An 18,106-nucleotide genomic window follows, 5' to 3' on the forward strand; every position below is an offset into this window, starting at 1 on the left:
ATTACAATTACAATAAAATTAGGTGTAATCAATTACTATTACGATTACATGATGTATTAATCGTGGTTACAATCATGATCACAGGAAGGACTGAAAGGTGAACTTGCAAATTTCACACATGTACCATGCTGAATATTTAATTGGTTGAATTACTATAGATATTTAGAGTACACACTTGCTGTATGAGAAACTATTAACTAAACTTTGATGATGTAATCACAAAAGTAATCACGATTACAGTTGTACTTTTATAATGTATTCGATTATGATTACGATTACTTAAAAAAATAAGAGGGTAATCAATTACAATTACTTGAAAAACTGTAATTGATTGTAATCGATTACGATTACAGATTACGATTACCCCATGTCTGATATTAACATGACTCATAACACAGCATGACTAAGGAAAAGAAGAGGATATATTAATTAACATGATTCATAACGCAGCATGACTAAGGTAAAGAAGAGGATATATTAATTAACATGATTCATAACGCAGCATGACTAAGGTAAAGAAGAGGATATATTAATTAACATGATTCATAACGCAGCATGACTAAGGTAAAGAAGAAGAGGATATATTAATTAACATGATTCATAACGCAGCATGACTAAGGTAAAGAAGAAGAGGATATATTAATTAACATGATTCATAACGCAGCATGACTAAGGTAAAGAGGAAGAAGATATATTAATTAACATGATTCATAACACAGCATGACTAAGGTAAAGAGGAAGAGGAAGAAGAACAAGAAGAGGAACAAGACCAAGAGCATTATCCAGGGTCTGTGTAAAGCCTTTCTCTAAGCCCGCCCTGCACGCAGAGTTGTTGGTTGTGGCGCCACACGTCTCAGAGCCGGAGGGCTTCCTGGCCCGCCGCTGCCCCTCCATCTCCGGGGCCAGGCTCTGGAGCTTCTTCTCAGCCTACTGGAGGAATCTGAGGGGAGGAAAAAGGAAATCAATCAAAGTTCTTCCTCACTAAAGATGTCACTTAATATGAACTAAATACTGGCAGCCTCTTTGCTATTTTTTGCCTTCATTAAATTCCTGGAGGGTCTGAGAGGAGGAAAAAGGAGTATGAGTAACAGCAAAGGCACAGCTCTGCCTCACCATAAGATGTCATTTACAGCAACTAAAAACACTGCGGCCAGCTTCCTAACTATTTCTGGCCTTTGTTGAATGATTCCTGGAGGGTCTGGGAGGAGGGAGGGGAGTAGGGGCAGAGGGAAAGGAGGAAAGAAGGAACAGGAGAGAAGGAGGAAAGAAGGGAAGGAGTGGCAAAATCACAGCTCTTCCTCACCAATAGATGTCATTTATACCAACTAAAAAATGCTGGCAGGTTCCTAACTATTTCTTGCCCCTGACATATTTCTGATGCTGGCAGGTTCCTACTATTTCTTGCCCCTGACATATTTCTGATGCTGGCAGGTTCCTACTATTTCTTGCCCTGACATATTTCTGATGCTGGCAGGTTCCTACTATTTCTTGCCCTGACATATTTCTGATGCTGGCAGGTTCCTACTGTTTCTTGCCCCTGACATATTTCTGATGCTGGCAGGCTCCTACTATTTCTTGCCCCTGACATATTTCTGATGCTGGCAGGTTCCTACTATTTCTTGCCCCTGACATATTTCTGATGCTGGCAGGTTCCTACTATTTCTTGCCCCTGACATATTTCTGATGCTGGCAGGTTCCCAACTATTTCTTGCCCCTGACATATTTCTGAAGTGTTCTGAGGGGAGGAAAAAGGTGACAGGAGCACTGGAGAAAGTGAAGCTCTTCCTTACTAAAAGATGTTGATTAATAATAACAAAAAAAATATCATTGGCAGCTTCTATGTTATTTTCTGCCTCTGTTAAATTGGTAGGGAGGAGGAAGGTGTGTGTGTGTGTGTACTGGCAAAATCAAAGTTCTTCCTTACTAAAAGGTGTCAGTTAATGCACACAAAAAACCCATTGGCAGCTTCTTAACTTATATTCCTTGCCTCCACAAAGTTCTCTTCCCATTAATTTGTTTTAGGATACTTACACTGACAGAGAAACTAAACATACTGACTGTAGCAGGAGCAGTTAAAAGTTTGCCATGCCAGCAGAGGCATGAGCTTGAGCAGAGAGCCTCGGGCACTGCAGGAGGCTGGAGGGAGGCAGCTATTAGCAAGTTCAGAACAGCAGTGACTATGAAATTAAGGCATAGAAGATAGGAATTAAAGAAGAATGAGTGTGATGGCAGTGACCTAGAGAGGACTGAGTGAAGCAAATGGCAGTCAGGACAAAATGAAGAAATAAGGAAGGACAAGTATTTCAGAGTTTACTAGGGAAAGGGATGGAAAAAAGTGATGATTTTGGTTAACTCAGGCCATAGACTTCACAACTAGTTGACGGGAAATCTCTTCAGTCTTGGCGCGCTGGCTTCGCGTAAGGGGCCGATTGTTATGGCGACTTTCACTGCGACAACTCAAACACACTCTGCGTTCTTACTCCGAATTTAAGTGGAAACAGGACGAAATCTTCAAGTTTTAGTGCATACAAGCAGGCAGGAGTGTCTCTAGAGTGATTTGGTCGAGGATTCAAGGTAACTTATATAAAATAGCACCATGCGTGCACTTTGAAAACGTTGTGTAAAAAATGGCAAATTTGCGTAACTTTAGGTTGAAATCTTTTCGTAAAATGAATGATAACTGGATAGTGAAGTCCACAGTTTTACGTATTAGGAAACAAGAAATGTACGTTTAGTTAGTGCCTACATGGCAACTCAGCTCAGTTCCCGCGTCGCCTAACTCGCCTTAGACACGCAGTCAGCTGGGCACTTCCCCTCTGTAAAGGATTATCGCTGTCCTGCCTCTGTTTACTCTCCAAGTAAAGGACCTACAGTTATTCATCGTCTCTGTACCCTTCCCCACAACTGGACGAGCGTGCAGAACTTCATGGTGAGCAACAGGTTGGCCCAGCGCCTGCATTTGCTGAAGCTCGTCGGGTTCTTCCCCGGGGACGTGCAGGCCGACCTGGACCGGGCCAAGGCAGAGGAGAAGGAGGACGACGAGGTGATCTTGGCCCAGCTTGCCAGGGAGCTGGCCGACGACCAGCCGGACCCGCCGACGGACGAGTTGCTCCTCGCCGCGGTCGGCAACTACGCCGGCTACCTGGCCAGGAAGGTCCAGGCCAACTCCTCTGTGGCCGAGTGCTGCAAGCAGGAGCTTGCCCAGCAGGAGGAGATGAAGATTACCATGGAGCTCGAGAGGGGCGACCCGCCCTCTGTGATGTTCGACGCCCTGGTCGAGCTGGTCGACAGGGGAGAGCTGGAGACGGGCCGGGCGGTCCTGAAGCGGCCATCTCTCCCAATGGCCCACATGGCGTCCTTCAGGATGTCGCTGTGGGACTCCCTGATGTGCAGGGAGGACAAGAAGGAGCGCAGGTTGAGGTTCCTCTCCCTTGCCATGCGCCACAGGGACGGGTTCAGGCACCTCCTGGAGTTCCTGGCGGCCTCAGACCCGACCTTGCAGGGGTACAGGTGCCAGGAGGGGCACAACCTGGCCAACACCATCTTGCCGCACATCAGCAGGTCCCTCTTCAACTGTTTCGGTGCTAATTTCTCCAAGGACGTGACCTCAGAAGCGAGGAAGAACAAGGCCTTGAAGCAGCCGACCGGCAGGAAGAGGAGCAGTATCGAGGAGGGCAGGAAGGAGACGGCGAGGAACAGGGACGTGTACAAGTCCAGGAAACTGACCGGGGCCCACAAGTCATAGGCCAAAAGGCTAAAGTGATTGTTCAGGGACGAGGGCCAGATAGCCGGCAAGACGTGCTGCGGCAATAGTGACATCGAATTCAACCAAAATAAGTTGTGATTGTATATAGAAAATGAATATTTTGCTTTTGTTGAGTAAAATTAAGATGTTTCTGCATGCTTTCCTCAAGTATTAAGTTTCTAATGTGAAAATTAAGTGATTTATTAGATGTTAAAACTTACGTAAAAATTGCACTAAAAAAAAAAAAATAAGTAGCTATTTCGGGCAAAAACTTATAAGATATGCTAAATATTGCTATTGATTCTGAAAATATAAGTGATTATCTCTGCATTTGGTGATGTTTGTGCATCTAGCGTAAAATCTGAGGATTTTATAGCCTTTTTAAGTTTTGTTATACTTATATAAAAAACAATTAATCGGGATTTTATTAGGGAACGACTTTGAATTTTTTGATACCGCTGCTCATGGAGACTCATATATGCCTAAGGGAGGTGCCTGTTTTAGTTTCAGGTCGCTAGCTGCTTTGGTTTTGAAAATATTTAAATTTTAAATTTTTGAAAATCGGCCCCCTGCGAATCGGCCCCGCGCCCCGTTTCCCGTCAAGAGATTGTGAAGTCTATGCTCAGGCATTAGGAAGTTAAATAGCAGAGGAATGAGCTTGAGCAGAAAGCCTCGGGCACTGCAGAAGGCTGGAAGGAAGCAGCTGTTAGCAAGTTCTGAACAGCAGTGACTATGAAATGAAGGCACAGAAGACAGCACAGGAAGGGAAGAATTTGAGTGTGGTGACAGGGACTTAGGAAGATGATTTAGGACAGATTGTAAATGCTTCATGTGGAAGAGTGCAGCAGCTGAGTATTGTAAAGGATAGGGAAAAGTTGCGTGAAAGGCTGCGTCAAGCTGGCAGATGATGAAGTTAAGGTCCATATTGTCAAACTCCTCACAGACTTGCTCCATCTATTTCAAAAGGCTCTCGCAGAGGTTGTTGGGGTTTCCATGGGCGGTTTCCTGAGCCTGGCGGTAGTTTTGCATGGCTTCTGTGCCTTGAAGGAGACAACACCCAAGACAACCCAGTTACTCTTCCCTGTGGGCTTGGGAAATAGGTGCAGTGGGAGCCTGATACATTTAGGAAGACAGGGACACAGAGATACAGACAAACAGAGATGCAGGGTGGTGCTGCTGATAGTTTCACACGGCTTTTGCACCCTGAACGGGAAAACACCACCCAGGAAAACACAGTTAGCCTTCTCTGTGGCCTTGGGGAATAGTAACAGTGGGAGCCTGATATGCTTAGGACCATAGGCTGACTTACAGCGCCTCATTTTGGGTGTTGATGACATAGAATCTCTCCTTCTCTTTCTCTCTCTCTCTCTCTCTCTCTCTCACACACACACACACACACACACACACACACACACACACACACACAAACACACAATTACACTGGAGTGAAAAACAGTATGCACATGGAGGAAGAAGAGGAGGTGAAAAATTGATAATATGAACTCCAAAAATATATCATCCATGTAAAAGTTAATCTAAATTCAGCCTTTAAAAATTGCAACAATTCTGCCATACATCAGTGCACTCATGTTATATCAAGTGTTCTCTTCACAGTGTCCTCATGATATCAGGCTGTGTGGTGGACCGTCCCTTCCTGAGTGGACAATAGCCATGTGGCAGGCTGGGCCAAGGTGCCAGAAGAAGACATTAAGTTTTTGAGAGATGGGATGAGAAGTTTTCAGGTAACAACTTGAGATAAGGACAGAGCAAGGGTGTTTGCTGTAGAGGAGAGGGCACAGCTGCATGTCACCAAAGAATAAACTTGATAGGGGAATGCTTTGCCTGGGATTCTTACACACTACTGACCCTCACACACCAGCTATTTCTTAAGGCAAAGAGAGAGGTAAAATGCATTCTCAGGAGTGGTAATTAGAGTTCATGGCACAGAAGCCTTGTCAAACTGCCACCAGGGTCACAAAATTACCCACGGAAAGGCCCACAACTCCTACAAAAGTCATGTCACGTGTGTGTTTGGGCGCTGGAATCTCTAAATAATGTGGCCCTTTGCCCGCTCAGAACAGATGGCATCACTGTAAATACTCACCTGCCCTGCTCCATGACGGGCTCGGGCCGACCACCAGGCCCCTAAAGAAGGCCTACCAACTGTGGGCCAGGATGTAAAAAAAAAAAAAAAAAAAAAAAAAAAATTAAATAAATAAATAAATAAATAAATAAAACAAAATAAATAGATAAATTGATAAATTAATAAATAAATTCCAGCAGCACTGACCTGCGGTGGAGTGCCACATGTTGAAGCAGTGGGAGCACACGTGGCCCGTCCAGTGGCCCCCGTAGTGGCCCTGGCCGGGGAAGGACGAGCGGGAAGTGATGAATGGCCGCCTGGCTCCCACACCCTGCAGGGGTCTGGCAACAAGTAATGGCCATATTGATAGATACTAAATGAAAGTATTGATATGTTATAAGAAAGAGGACTGGCGGGCACTCCTGAACTTGGTAGCTGCATGCCTCAACCCCTACCGTCCATACACTGGCTCATCCCTATGCTGCCCTAATCCCTTATGCAGGAGTCAGCCAGCCAGCATCTTCATTCTTTCATCCCTTTGGCTGGTAAACTCTGAAAGAAAAACAGCTTTCCTTCATCTGTATTTCCTCTTGCCAATGACTTGGGTATATCATTAATACATTGTAACGATAATAAATGCACACCACAAACTTACTGCAAGCACATCACTAATGTACTGTGCCCATATTGAATGCATACCACAAACTTACTGTCAGCATATCCCTCCCTGCACCTAAAACTCTGAGCATCATAGACTTACGCATTGGTGGCACTCGTCTCTGACAGTCCGTAGAGGTTGTAGAGGTTGAAGAGGTTGTAGTGGAGCCCGATGTAGTGCCTTGCTGACATGCAGACCGTGTGGTGAAGAGAGAGTCTCCGACCACTGGTGGCAGGAAGGGCGGACGCTCCAAGTTGTTCTGCTGACAGCCGTGGTGACTCCTGGACCAGAGGTTTGTGGGTTCATTCATGTCCTCAGAGTGAGTGCGTGGAGGGAGTAAGTACATGAGTGAGTGGGGGAGAGAGAGAGAGAGAGAGAGAGAAACATTTGAAATATTTATTTATAGCTATTAGTTATACAAAATTATATATGTTATATGCATATATATATGGACAGAGCTTTAAGCTGTACAACTAAAGCTAGCCTGTCTAAGGCATAGCTTTTTAGGCAAGACATATATAATTTATTTGAAAATTAGTGGCTGTGACAACATTAATAATAATTGTAGTTAAGATGAAATGATTATGATAACTTTACATAATGTTAAAGTAATAGAATCATATATTGAGCATGCGAGATAACACAATAGAATAAACGCGTACATACATATATGCATACACACACACAGACCTATATATACTCATACACACACACACACACATGCATACACACAAGCTTACACATATACATATGCGCACACATACACATGCGCACATACACACGCATACACCCATTCATATACATAAGTAAATTGCACATATGTTGCATTAATTCATTAACATAATATTTTAAAGTACATACACATATGCACATTTATAAGGAAAAAGTGAATTAGTTAATAGGTCATTATAATATTAGTTTTTGATCGGCTTTTGAATGTGTTGAGGAAGGAGCTTCTTGAATTTGTGTTGGTATAGAATTCCAAATTACAGGACCCAAATAAGTAGTTGAATGTTGGAGTTTTGAAAGACGATGAATAGGAAAGATCAGATTGTAGCGGTGACGGGTACTATAATCATGAGATGGGAGGAGGTCACGCATTTCATTCTTATTTTTGTACATGAGTGTAGCTATTTCCAGTTTAGTTATATCATCCAGTTTTAAAATTTTGGTTTCCTTGAAGAGTGGACTAGTGTGTGCTTAATAGTTGCTGTTAGTAATAATTCTTACAATTTTTTGGAGCTGCAATCTTAGGGGGGTTAAATAGGTGGTGTATGTTGTACACCAAATGGGGTTGCAGTAGGTAATTAGTGAATAAATGTGTGCACAGTATATTGACTTTAATACATTTTGAGGCATGAGATCCTTTACTTGATAAAGTAAAGCAATGTGTCTTGATATTTTCAATGTAAGGTTATGTATGTGATATTTAAATGATAATGAATCATCATAATCTACACCAAGAAATCTCACTCTATCCATTTTAGAAATTATTTCATTATTGATTTTTAAATTAATCAAGTTAGACGCTTTTTTAGTAGTGAATAGCATAAAGCAAGTTTTCTTTGTATTAATTGTAAGTCTGTTACATAGACACCATTGGTATAGTTTTTCGAGTTCATGATTTGCATTTAGTACAAGTTGATCTTGGTTCGGACCTGTTAAGTAGAGTGTCGTGTCATCGGCAAACAATATACTTTTAGCTTTAAAGAAAAGATTTGATATATCATTGATGTATATTAGAAACAAAATTGGGCCTAGAACGCTTCCTTGAGGTACACCAAGTTTTACAGTGGTAGTAGATGATTTTTCGCCGCTAAATACAGTACATTGATGTCTATCTGTTAGGTAATCCTTGAACCAAGAGAGTATTGGGCCTCTGATCCCATAGTGGTACATTTTGTTAATAAGAATGTTATGGTGTACTGTATCAAAGGCTTTAGCAAAATCTATAAATATGGATAAGACATGGAGTTTTTTGTCAATTGCAGAAAGTACATCATTAGAAAATACATTTAAGGCTGTAAAAGTGCTGCAGTTCCACCTAAAACCATACTGAGAAGGGTTTAATATATTCTTAGTTTCAAGATAGTCAAGTAAATAAACCTTCATTAAAGTTTCAAATATTTTAGAGAAAATTGTAAGTTGAGATATTGGTCTATAATTTTTAGGGTCATCATCAGGACCAGACTTGTGGATAGGTGTAATTTTTGCAGTCTTCAACAGAGATTAAAAAGTTCCAGTTGTAACAGATTGATTATAAAGTATAGCCAAAGGGATTGAAATGAAATGAGAGTTTCTTTTAATATAAGAGGGTGATATATCATTAATGCCTGATTTTTTATTGTTTAATGACTTAATTACTGTAGCCAAATCAAAGGTGGTAACAATAGGGCACATCATAGAATTTGGAAAGTTACCTTTAAGATAGTCTTTCGAGTATCTATTGAAGGCTTCCGATATATCTGACGGATCACTTAATACTGAATTATTATACTGCAATGACTTGATATTGTTTGCTTTGTATGTATTACCTTTTAATTCATTGACTGTTTGACAAATCTTTTTGGTATTTCTGCAAAAATTTGTAAATATTTGGAAATAATAGTTCATTTTGGCAACCCTAATATTCTGAGTAAGGTAATTTCTATATTGTTTAAAGGTCTCATAAGAAACTGTTCCAAGTTTATACATTTTAAACAAGTTACATTTATGTTTGATAGATTTAAGTATTCTGCCTGTAAGCCAAGCATTATGAAGTCTTTTTGTAGTTACATATTTTGTTTTAATGGGGAAACTTTTATTGTAACATTCATAAACTCTTTCATAGAAAAGATTAAAATTATCATTTGAGTTTTCTAGATTTAGTAGTTCCTCCTGGTTTATTTCATGTAGCTCACTGGTAAGTAGATTATGATTATTGGTGTTGAAGACAGTGATCAAAGTCCCTCTCTCTCTCCCTCACCTTCCACGGCAGCCGGGTGAGGAGGAGGAGGAGGAGGAGGAGCTCAGTGAGTATGGCCCACCAGGGAACACTTGGGGCTGTGGCCAGGGGTGGCCACATCCCTGCTGTGGACCTGTGGAGGGTTACGACAGGTCAGGAAGGGTCAATGTGTGTATGTTTACCTGTGTTTGTATATGGGAAAGGGTTACAATCCTCTACAATACATCTTTAGGGGTGAGAAACTTGCCATATGAGGACAGACCTAAACATTTAAACCTGCATTCTCTAGAAAAGCGAAGGGTGTGAGGAGACTTGACGGAGGTTTACAAATGTATGAAGGGCTTTAATTAATAAGGGGTGTTAATAAGACTTTGGTGGTGTGAGGGCCGGGTAGGACACGTAGCAATGGGTTCAAGTAAGATAAATTCAGGACACAGGAAAGAAATGATTTACTGACAGAGTGGTGGATGAGTGGAACACACCTGGCAGTCATGTGGTGGGTGCCAACACAAGATACATTCAAGAAGAGGTTAGATGAGTTCATGGATAGTGAGGAGCTGCCTTGTATTGGCCTATCAGCCTCTTGCAGACTCCTTATTATCTTGTGTTACGTTATATCTCAAATGCATGAGTAGACTAATGGATGCCTCCTCCTCATCATATGCTAGGCTACTCTTATGGCTTGAAATAACACAAATAATGAATGCCTGACTCAGCGATGGGTTAGCTCAGGCAGGGGTTATGTCCCTCACTGACAGACGGACTGACTAACTGACTTCCTTGGGGTCACTGTCGTGCGGTAGAGCGGTGACTCACTGGACCACACGACTGGAGACAATGACGTCCTGATGGGGCACTGGCGGGCGACGCGGGGCAGCAGAGGACACGGCACAACAGGGCAGGGATGACAGGGAGGATTGAGTTTAGTTATGCACACGGCAGAGGTCAGAGTAAGTGTTCATTGATCCGTTTAATTTGTCAAGCGTAAGACTACCTAAGCCTTTCCTTGGGCATGAATACAGTATTGCCAGCTCTCCTCACGAAGAAATGCCAGCTATTACCAGCTCAATAAACAATGTCAGCTTTTAAACTGTTTTCTGCCTCCCTTACATTCCATAGAGTTCATTTCCATCACTTTTTGGGGTCTGTTTGCTATTACTGACAGGGATAATGAGTGTGTTGGGTGTGGCCACTGACCCACAGCAGAGGTTCATGGGAAGCGTGTAGGAACAGTGCCTGGCTGACTGACATTGCTGGGACTGATCTCAAGGCCTGGGTCAATATCCTCAGAGAGTTCAGGCCTCACACACCAACAATGGATAAGACTCTCTGGGTACTTCCATGGGTAGTGGTACGAGGCTAATTATAATTTGACAGGGCTTTGGTAGAGGTTGTATTAGTAGTAATATTTCCATGGGCAGTGTTATGAGCCAAGTGATAGCATGACAAGGCTTTGGTAGAGGTTGTGTTAGTAGTATTTCCATGGGCAGTGTTATGAGCAGTGATAGCATGACACGGCTTTGGTAGAGGTTTTGTTAGCAGTATTTCCATGGGTAGTTTGAAGAGCAAAGTGATAGTTTGACACGGCTTTGGTAGTGGTTGTGTTAGTAGTATTTCCATGGGCAGTTTGAAGAGCAAAGTGATAGTTTGACAAGGCTTTGGTAGAGGTTGTGTTAGTAGTATTTCCATGGGCAGTTTGAAGAGCAAAGTGATAGTTTGACAAGGCTTTGGTAGAGGTTGTGTTAGTAGTATTTCCATGGGCAGTTTGAAGAGCAAAGTGATAGTTTGACAAGGCTTTGGTAGAGGTTGTGTTAGTAGTATTTCCATGGGCAGTTTGAAGAGCAAAGTGATAGTTTGACAAGGCTTTGGTAGAGGTTGTGTTAGTAGTATTTCCATGGGCAGTTTTAAGAGCAAAGAGATAGTTTGACACGGCTTTGGTAGACTCAAGGATAATTTCCGGTAAACAAGAGAAACTGTTATGTAATGTATCAGTCTTTTTAAAATGCATAATGAAAATAGTTACAAATCACCAAGGATGAAGTATAAAATCACTGTTGAACAACTCAGCTGAGCATGTCGGGGATGTGTCTGGAACAAGAGGTTCACAACACACTGCTTGAAACTTGCTTTCCAGAGGAATGTTAAGGATCACTGGATCTCGGAGTGGCATTCAACAGTAAATCATCATGCAGTACTTATGTGACTTATAAGGACAGTTTCTCTTTTCAAAGCTACTTAATAAGGTTACCAAATCTGTACAGAATAAGTCTTTGTAAATTTAGAACTAATAACCACAGATTACCCATTGTTGTAAGAGGCAGGTTTACCAGAACCCCCAGAGAGGAGTTTTGTGGCAAATGTGGCAACAATAGTCTAGGATTACCCATAGTAAGTAACAATAGTCTAGGATTACCCATAGTAAGTAACAATAGTCTAGGATTACCCATAGTAAGTAATAGTCTAGGATTACCCATAGTAAGTAACAATAGTCTAGGATTACCCATAGTAAGTAACAATAGTCTGGGTAGTGATGCCGGGGTGCAGAGATATAACCAACACCATACCTCTTCTTTGGCTCTGAAAGGATATGATGACCTGACTTGGCAACAGAAAATGGGAGTAAAACATGAGTAGGAGATTGCGAGCTAAGATAGTGGTGCTGATGAGGCCGAATTAATACCAAGAACTCAATTTCTTTTTTACCTCTGAAATGACATATACGTACCGGGTCAACAGTTAGTGATCCCAGTGGCATGGCGGAGTGTCTTGCAAACACTTTTAGCCATATAACACAGCCTCGCCCCCAACCCTTCCTGCAGCTCACCAGATGTCTAATACTCAGTTTTCTTTTATTCTGCCATCTCTGGAAAGAGTTAAGTTGGCTATTGACAATTTGGATAATAACACTAGTATGGGTCCTGATGGCATTCATCCTCTGGTTCTGAAATCTTGTCAATATCATCTGGCTTACCCTTTACACCTTATTTTTACAAAATTATTAAATACTGGACAAGTGCCCTCAGCATGGAAAAGTTCTAACATAGTCCCTATATTTAGGAAAGGTTTGCACTCGGACCCTTTGAATTACCGTCCTGTGAGTCTAACATCTATATGCTGCAAGATGCTTGAAAGAATTATTGTGGAACAACTTAATCTTTACTTGGATAATAATTTAATTTTGTCTGATGCCCAGTTTGGCTTCAGAGCAGGAAGGAGTGTCAAGGATCAGTTACTCTTGACTTATGATGAAATTAGTCAAAAGTGTTGATGCAGGAGGTACAGTTGACCTAATCTTACTTGATTTCTCAAAAGCTTTCGACACAGTTTGCCATTCCATTTTGATCACAAAGCTACATCACTTGGGCATTTCTAGTAACATATTGTCTTGGATTCATAACTTTCTTACCGGCAGGAAAATGTCAGTTGTTGTTGACGGTTAGTACCTGCAAAAGTGTGTTAAGTGGTGTTCTGCAAGGTTCAGTCCTGGGTCTCGTTCTTTTTCTTATTTACATTAACCACCTGACGTCATCACTTAGCTGCCAATATAAGATCTTTGCTGATGACTTGAAAATTTATATGAAGGTTCAGAGTAATAATATTTCCTCCACAATCAACTTTATAGCTACTTTCCAGCAAGATATTGATGTACTGAATGGAATGGCAAAATCATGGGGTCTTAACCTCCACCCAGACAAATGTGTGGCTTTGAGATTTGGCAGAGATCTCCCTCCTGCTGGCCTTTTCGACCAGTACTTCATTGGTGATATTCCTATCCCATTTACCACTCTGAGCAGAGATTTAGGGGTAATGTTTGATGCTAAACTGAAATTTCATGACCATATTCGTTCCGTGGCTTCCAAAGCGGGTGGTGGCTTCCAATTTACTGAAATCAACACTGTGTCATAGAGGCTTGATCCTTGTTTACCTTTGGTACGGGTGTACACTGCTACCTTACTGTACCCACATCTCTCTCATCAGTCGTCTTCTCCAACGAATCCTTTGATAGCCTGTGTGAATTTTGCTTTGACTCTCATTCGACCGGCTTAGTCGCCGCACTACACTACCACCTGTCGTCCTCATCCATGTAGCTATCCAGTCAACTCTTAAAACAGGCTATCTTCCCTGCACTCACTATGTGATTGCTGAGTCTATTCCACTCCCCCATCACCCTATTACTAAACCAATGCTTGCCTATTTCCCTCCTACATCTATACTTTTTATAATTTAAATCCATTACTGCATGTTCTATCCTGCTGGCTAATTCTCAGTACTTTACTTATATCGCCTTTGTTGTAACCCTTGACCTATTTGAATACTTTTATCAGATCTCCCCGCACTCTCTTGAGACATGTCCCCTTATACATGACCTTGTTCTCTCCCTTTACTCCATTCCATCTAAAAGGAAAACTCTCGAAGTGCACTCCACACACTCTCTTTCCCTCTCCTCCATTCCATCTACAGGTAAAACTCTAGAAGTGCACCCACCCACTCTCTCTCTCTCTCTCTCTCTCTCCTCCTCCATGAAGGTCTGTGTACACTTGAGGGCCTGGCAGGCAGTGTGGCTGAGGGTGTCACAGGCTGACCTGAGGGTGTGGAGCCTGGCTGGGGCTGGTGTGCGGCCCTGAGTGGAGTCGTGGCCGGAAGTGTTCTGCTGTGTGGGGCGCCGCGCCTGGCCAGGGTGGGGCTGAGGGTGTGGAGCCTGGCTGGGGCTGGTGTGGGGCCCTGAGTGGAGTCGTGGCCGGAAGTGTTCTGCTGTGTGGGGCGCCGCGCCCTGGCCAGGGTGGGGCTGAGGGTGTGGAGCCTGGCTGGGGCTGGTGTGGGGCCCTGAGTGGCTGAAGGTGTTCTGCTGTGGGCCGCGCCTGGCCAGGGTGGGGATGAGGGTGTGGAGCCTGGCTGGGGCTGGTGTGGGGCCCTGAGTGGAGTCGTGGCCGGAAGTGTTCTGCTGTGTGGGGCGCCGCGCCTGGCCAGGGTGGGACTGAGGGTGTCACAGACAGACCACGCGGCCAGCCACACACCACTCTGTTTGTTTACATGTAGGGCGGCATAGTCCTGATGGTGATGTTGTTCCTGCCTTTGTCTTTGCAGCGGCGCCTCCCGAACGATGTTTAGAATATTTACATAGATTTACATAGAAAATCAGACCACACAGACCCCATGGTCCAGACTTGGTGGTCTGTCCTTAAACCTAAGTGATTTTACATTAATCAGAAGACTCCAAAACGTTGCATTTCTACTCTAGTTGATATTACGTTGAAGGAAGTGACGGTCGAGCTTATTTTTGAAGGAGTCAATCGTGTTACACTGGACCACTGATGGTGGAAGCAGAGTATATACAGAGAGGTATTCCATCCGCGCATCCCAGGTCACGTGACTGTGACTCATGTGAGCCTCAGGTCGGTGCGAGGCTGGGGCTCATTCACTCAGTCTAACCTTGACATCAGCTCGTTGCGCACGCGCCGCGCCCCAGTTCCCCAAGCCGCAATCTGACCTCGCCCGCAACCTTGAGACCAGATTTTTTTTTCGCCTTAAAATGCCCAATAGTTGTGCTGTGCGCTGCTGCCATAACACGAAAAAGAGGACGAAAGGATGTATAAGGTTTTTCCGTTTCCCGAGAGATGAGAAACTGAGAAAAAGATGGATTTTGTTGTGTGCCCTTAAATACAGAGAGAGAGAGAGAGAGAGAGAGAGAGAGAGAGAGAGAGAGAGAGAGAGAGAGAGAGAGAGAGAGAGAGAGAGAGAGAGAGAGAGAGAGAGAGAGAGAGAGAGAGAGAGAGAGAGAGAGAGAGAGAGAGAGAGAGAGAGAGAGAGAGAGAGAGAGAGATTCTTATTATAGTATGTCAAATTGGAATAAATGCCTCTTAAATACAGAGAGAGAGAGAGAGAGAGAGAGAGAGAGAGAGAGAGAGAGATTCTTATTATAGTATGTCAAATTGGAATAAATGCCCTTAAATACAGAGAGAGAGAGAGCGAGAGACAGAGAATTCTTGTTATTATAAATATGCCAGATTGAGAAATTGAAATAGAGCCCCTTAAATACAGACAGAAAGCTGAGAGAATGGGACCACTTGGTGGTTGAGAGGATGGGGGGGGGGGGTGAGTGATGGGTTGGGAGCGTATCACGGGCTACAGGAGCGCGTTTGGAGATCATCACCTTCACACAGCCCATCCCAGACTAACGCTGGCTCCCAGAGCGAAGGCAGTCAAGAGAGGCTCACGTGACGCACATGGGCGGTCAAGGGAAGGCTCACGTGACATGGGCGAGACAAAAATAAGCCGAGCGGATGGAATACCTCTCTGTATATACTCTGGGTGGAAGCTTATTCCATTCTCGCACTACAACGTTGGTGAAGAAAAATTTGGTACAGTCTGAATTTACTTGTCTACATCTGAGTTTTACGCCATTGTTTCTCGTGCGCAATGTGTCATCGATCATAAACAATGTTGATCTGTCTACATTCGTGAAACCATTAAGTATTTTAAAACATTCGATCAGTTTTCCTCGGACGCGACGTTTCTCCTTTCTTCGTAGGATTTGTTGCGCAAGGAAGGGATCATTTTCGTTGCCCGACGCTGAACACCTTCTAATTTAGCAATATCCTTTGCATGGTGGGGAGACCAAAACTGTACCGCATATTCCAAGTGGGGTCTGACTAGACTGTTGTAGAGCGAGTATTACATCTTTATTCTTAAATAAAAAGTTTCTTTTAATGAAGCCCAACATTCTGTTCGCTTTATTTGCTGCATCGATGCATTGCTGTGAGAATTTGAGGTTTGACGCTATTTTGACCCCCAAGTCCTTGACGCATTGAACGCTTTTGAGTTTAACGCCGCGCATTTCATAATCAAACTTCTTATTCCTCGTTCCAGCTTGAAGGACCTGGCACTTGTCTACGTTAAAGGGCATCTCCCATCTATCCGACCAAGCTGAAATTTTGTGCAAATCCTCTTGGAGGCTTTGCCTGTCTTCGTCAGTGAGAACCGAGTTACCAATCTTTGTGTCGTCTGCAAATTTACTAATGCGATTACTGAGTCCAACATCCACGTCGTTGATGTAAATAATGAAGAGCACTGGGCCAAGAACCGAGCCCTGAGGGACGCCACTAGTGACCGGCGCCCACTCTGAGTTAAATCCGTCAATCACTACTCTTTGTTGTCTGTTGCTCAACCAATTCGCGATCCATTGGTTTACCTGACCGTCAATACCTATTTGCTTTAATTTGTAAAGTAATTTATGATGCGGGACTTTATCAAACGCTTTCTGGAAATCAAGATAGACTACGTCCAGTGATTTGGTTACGTCATAAACAGTGAAGAGGTCGTTATAAAAGGTTAATAGATTTGATAGGCAGGATCTTTTGTTTCGGAAGCCATGCTGTGAGTCCCCAATCAATGAGTGGCTTTCAAGGTAACTCACAATTTTGTCTCTAATTATGCCCTCAAGTAGCTTACCTACAACCGAAGTTAGACTAATGGGCCTGTAATTACCTGGTACTTTTTTGTCTCCTTTCTTAAAAATCGGTGTCACGTTAGCCTTTTCCAATCTGAAGGGACAATGCCTTGTCGCAAGGACATATTGAATACGGTTGTGAGGGAGGAGAGTATTTCGCTCTTTGTTTCTTTCAGCAGAGTTGGATATACTTTATCAGGTCCAGGACTTTTATTTGTTTTAAGTGATTTGAGGGCTTTAAGGACTTCATCGGGTTTTATTTCAAAGTTAGACAATGCATGCTCGGGATTTACATTAGTACTAGTGTTGGTGGTGGTGGGAGGACTGTTATTATTAAACACCGAGGAAAAGTAATTATTTAATAGGTTTGCAACGTGTTGGCTGTCAGTCACTAGTGCACCGTCGCTGTTTGTTAAAGGTCCAATTCCACTTCTGATCGCCTTTCTGTTGTTTATGTAACTGAAGAAGGATTTCGGATTATTTTTACAGTTGGCTGCAATATTTTCTTCATATCTACGCTTTGCCTGACGCACTAATCTTTTTACTCGTCGCCTGGCATCATTGTAAAGTCTAATGTTTTCGGGCGTGCTTTGCTCTTTCTTTAACCTGTAAGACAATTTTCTCTCCTTGACTGAGTGTTTAATTTCGCTATTAAACCAAGGTGGACTTTTATTAGTGTTAATTCGCTTCTCACACACGGGGACAAATGTGTCCTGCTGAGTGAGTAAGTGATCTTTAAAGCTTAGCCAGGCGTCCTCTACATTGCCGTCATCTGATAGTTGCATATCTATTAGTTTTCGTCGGATTTCTACGAAGTTGGCTCTTTTGAAATTGGGCACCTTTACTTTATTTTCAGTCACCGATGTTTGAGCTCTAATGTCAACGCGCACTAGTTTATGATCGCAGGAACCGAGGTGTTCTCCTACCGTGACATTACTGACTAGGTTATCTTGGGTCGCTATAAATTTAGAGAGAGAGAGAGAGAGAGAGAGAGAGAGAGAGAGAGAGAGAGAGAGAGAGAGAGAGAGAGAGAGAGAGAGAGAGAGAGAGAGAGAGAGAGAGAGATTTACATAGATTTACATAGAAAATCAGACCACACAGACCCCATGGTTCAGACTAGGTGGTCTGTCCTTAAACCTAAGTGAATCTACACTAATCAGATGGCTCCAAAACGTTGCTTTTCTACTCTAGTTAATATTAAGTTCAAGGAAGTGACGGTCGAGCTTGTC

General features: G+C 42.9%; 1 protein-coding gene and 1 long non-coding RNA gene across 3 annotated transcripts; both read right to left on the reverse strand.

Moving 5' to 3' along the window:
* Positions 1-625: 625 nt before the first annotated feature.
* On the reverse strand, positions 626-10,030 carry LOC126994022 (uncharacterized). 2 transcript variants are annotated; one of them, XM_050853269.1, is made up of 4 exons: positions 9,452-10,030; positions 6,589-6,767; positions 6,036-6,169; positions 626-940 (listed from the first exon to the last, which is right to left on the reverse strand). In XM_050853269.1, the coding sequence occupies exons 1-4, from the start codon at positions 9,548-9,550 to the stop codon at positions 807-809; spliced, it is 546 nt and encodes a 181-aa protein (XP_050709226.1). In that variant the 5' UTR covers positions 9,551-10,030; the 3' UTR covers positions 626-806. The 2 variants fall into 2 exon arrangements, with proteins under 2 accessions (XP_050709226.1, XP_050709227.1); XM_050853270.1 differs by lacking the exon at positions 626-940 and adding an exon at positions 5,191-5,908.
* A 173-nt stretch (positions 10,031-10,203) lies between these two features.
* On the reverse strand, positions 10,204-14,256 carry LOC126994033 (uncharacterized). The gene is made up of 3 exons (XR_007748744.1): positions 14,014-14,256; positions 12,156-12,293; positions 10,204-10,286 (listed from the first exon to the last, which is right to left on the reverse strand). It is a non-coding gene; the product is annotated as an uncharacterized LOC126994033 (long non-coding RNA).
* Positions 14,257-18,106: the final 3,850 nt, after the last annotated feature.

This window comes from Eriocheir sinensis, unplaced genomic scaffold (genome assembly GCF_024679095.1).
Source record: "Eriocheir sinensis breed Jianghai 21 unplaced genomic scaffold, ASM2467909v1 Scaffold706, whole genome shotgun sequence".
Lineage (NCBI taxonomy): Eukaryota > Metazoa > Arthropoda > Malacostraca > Decapoda > Varunidae > Eriocheir > Eriocheir sinensis.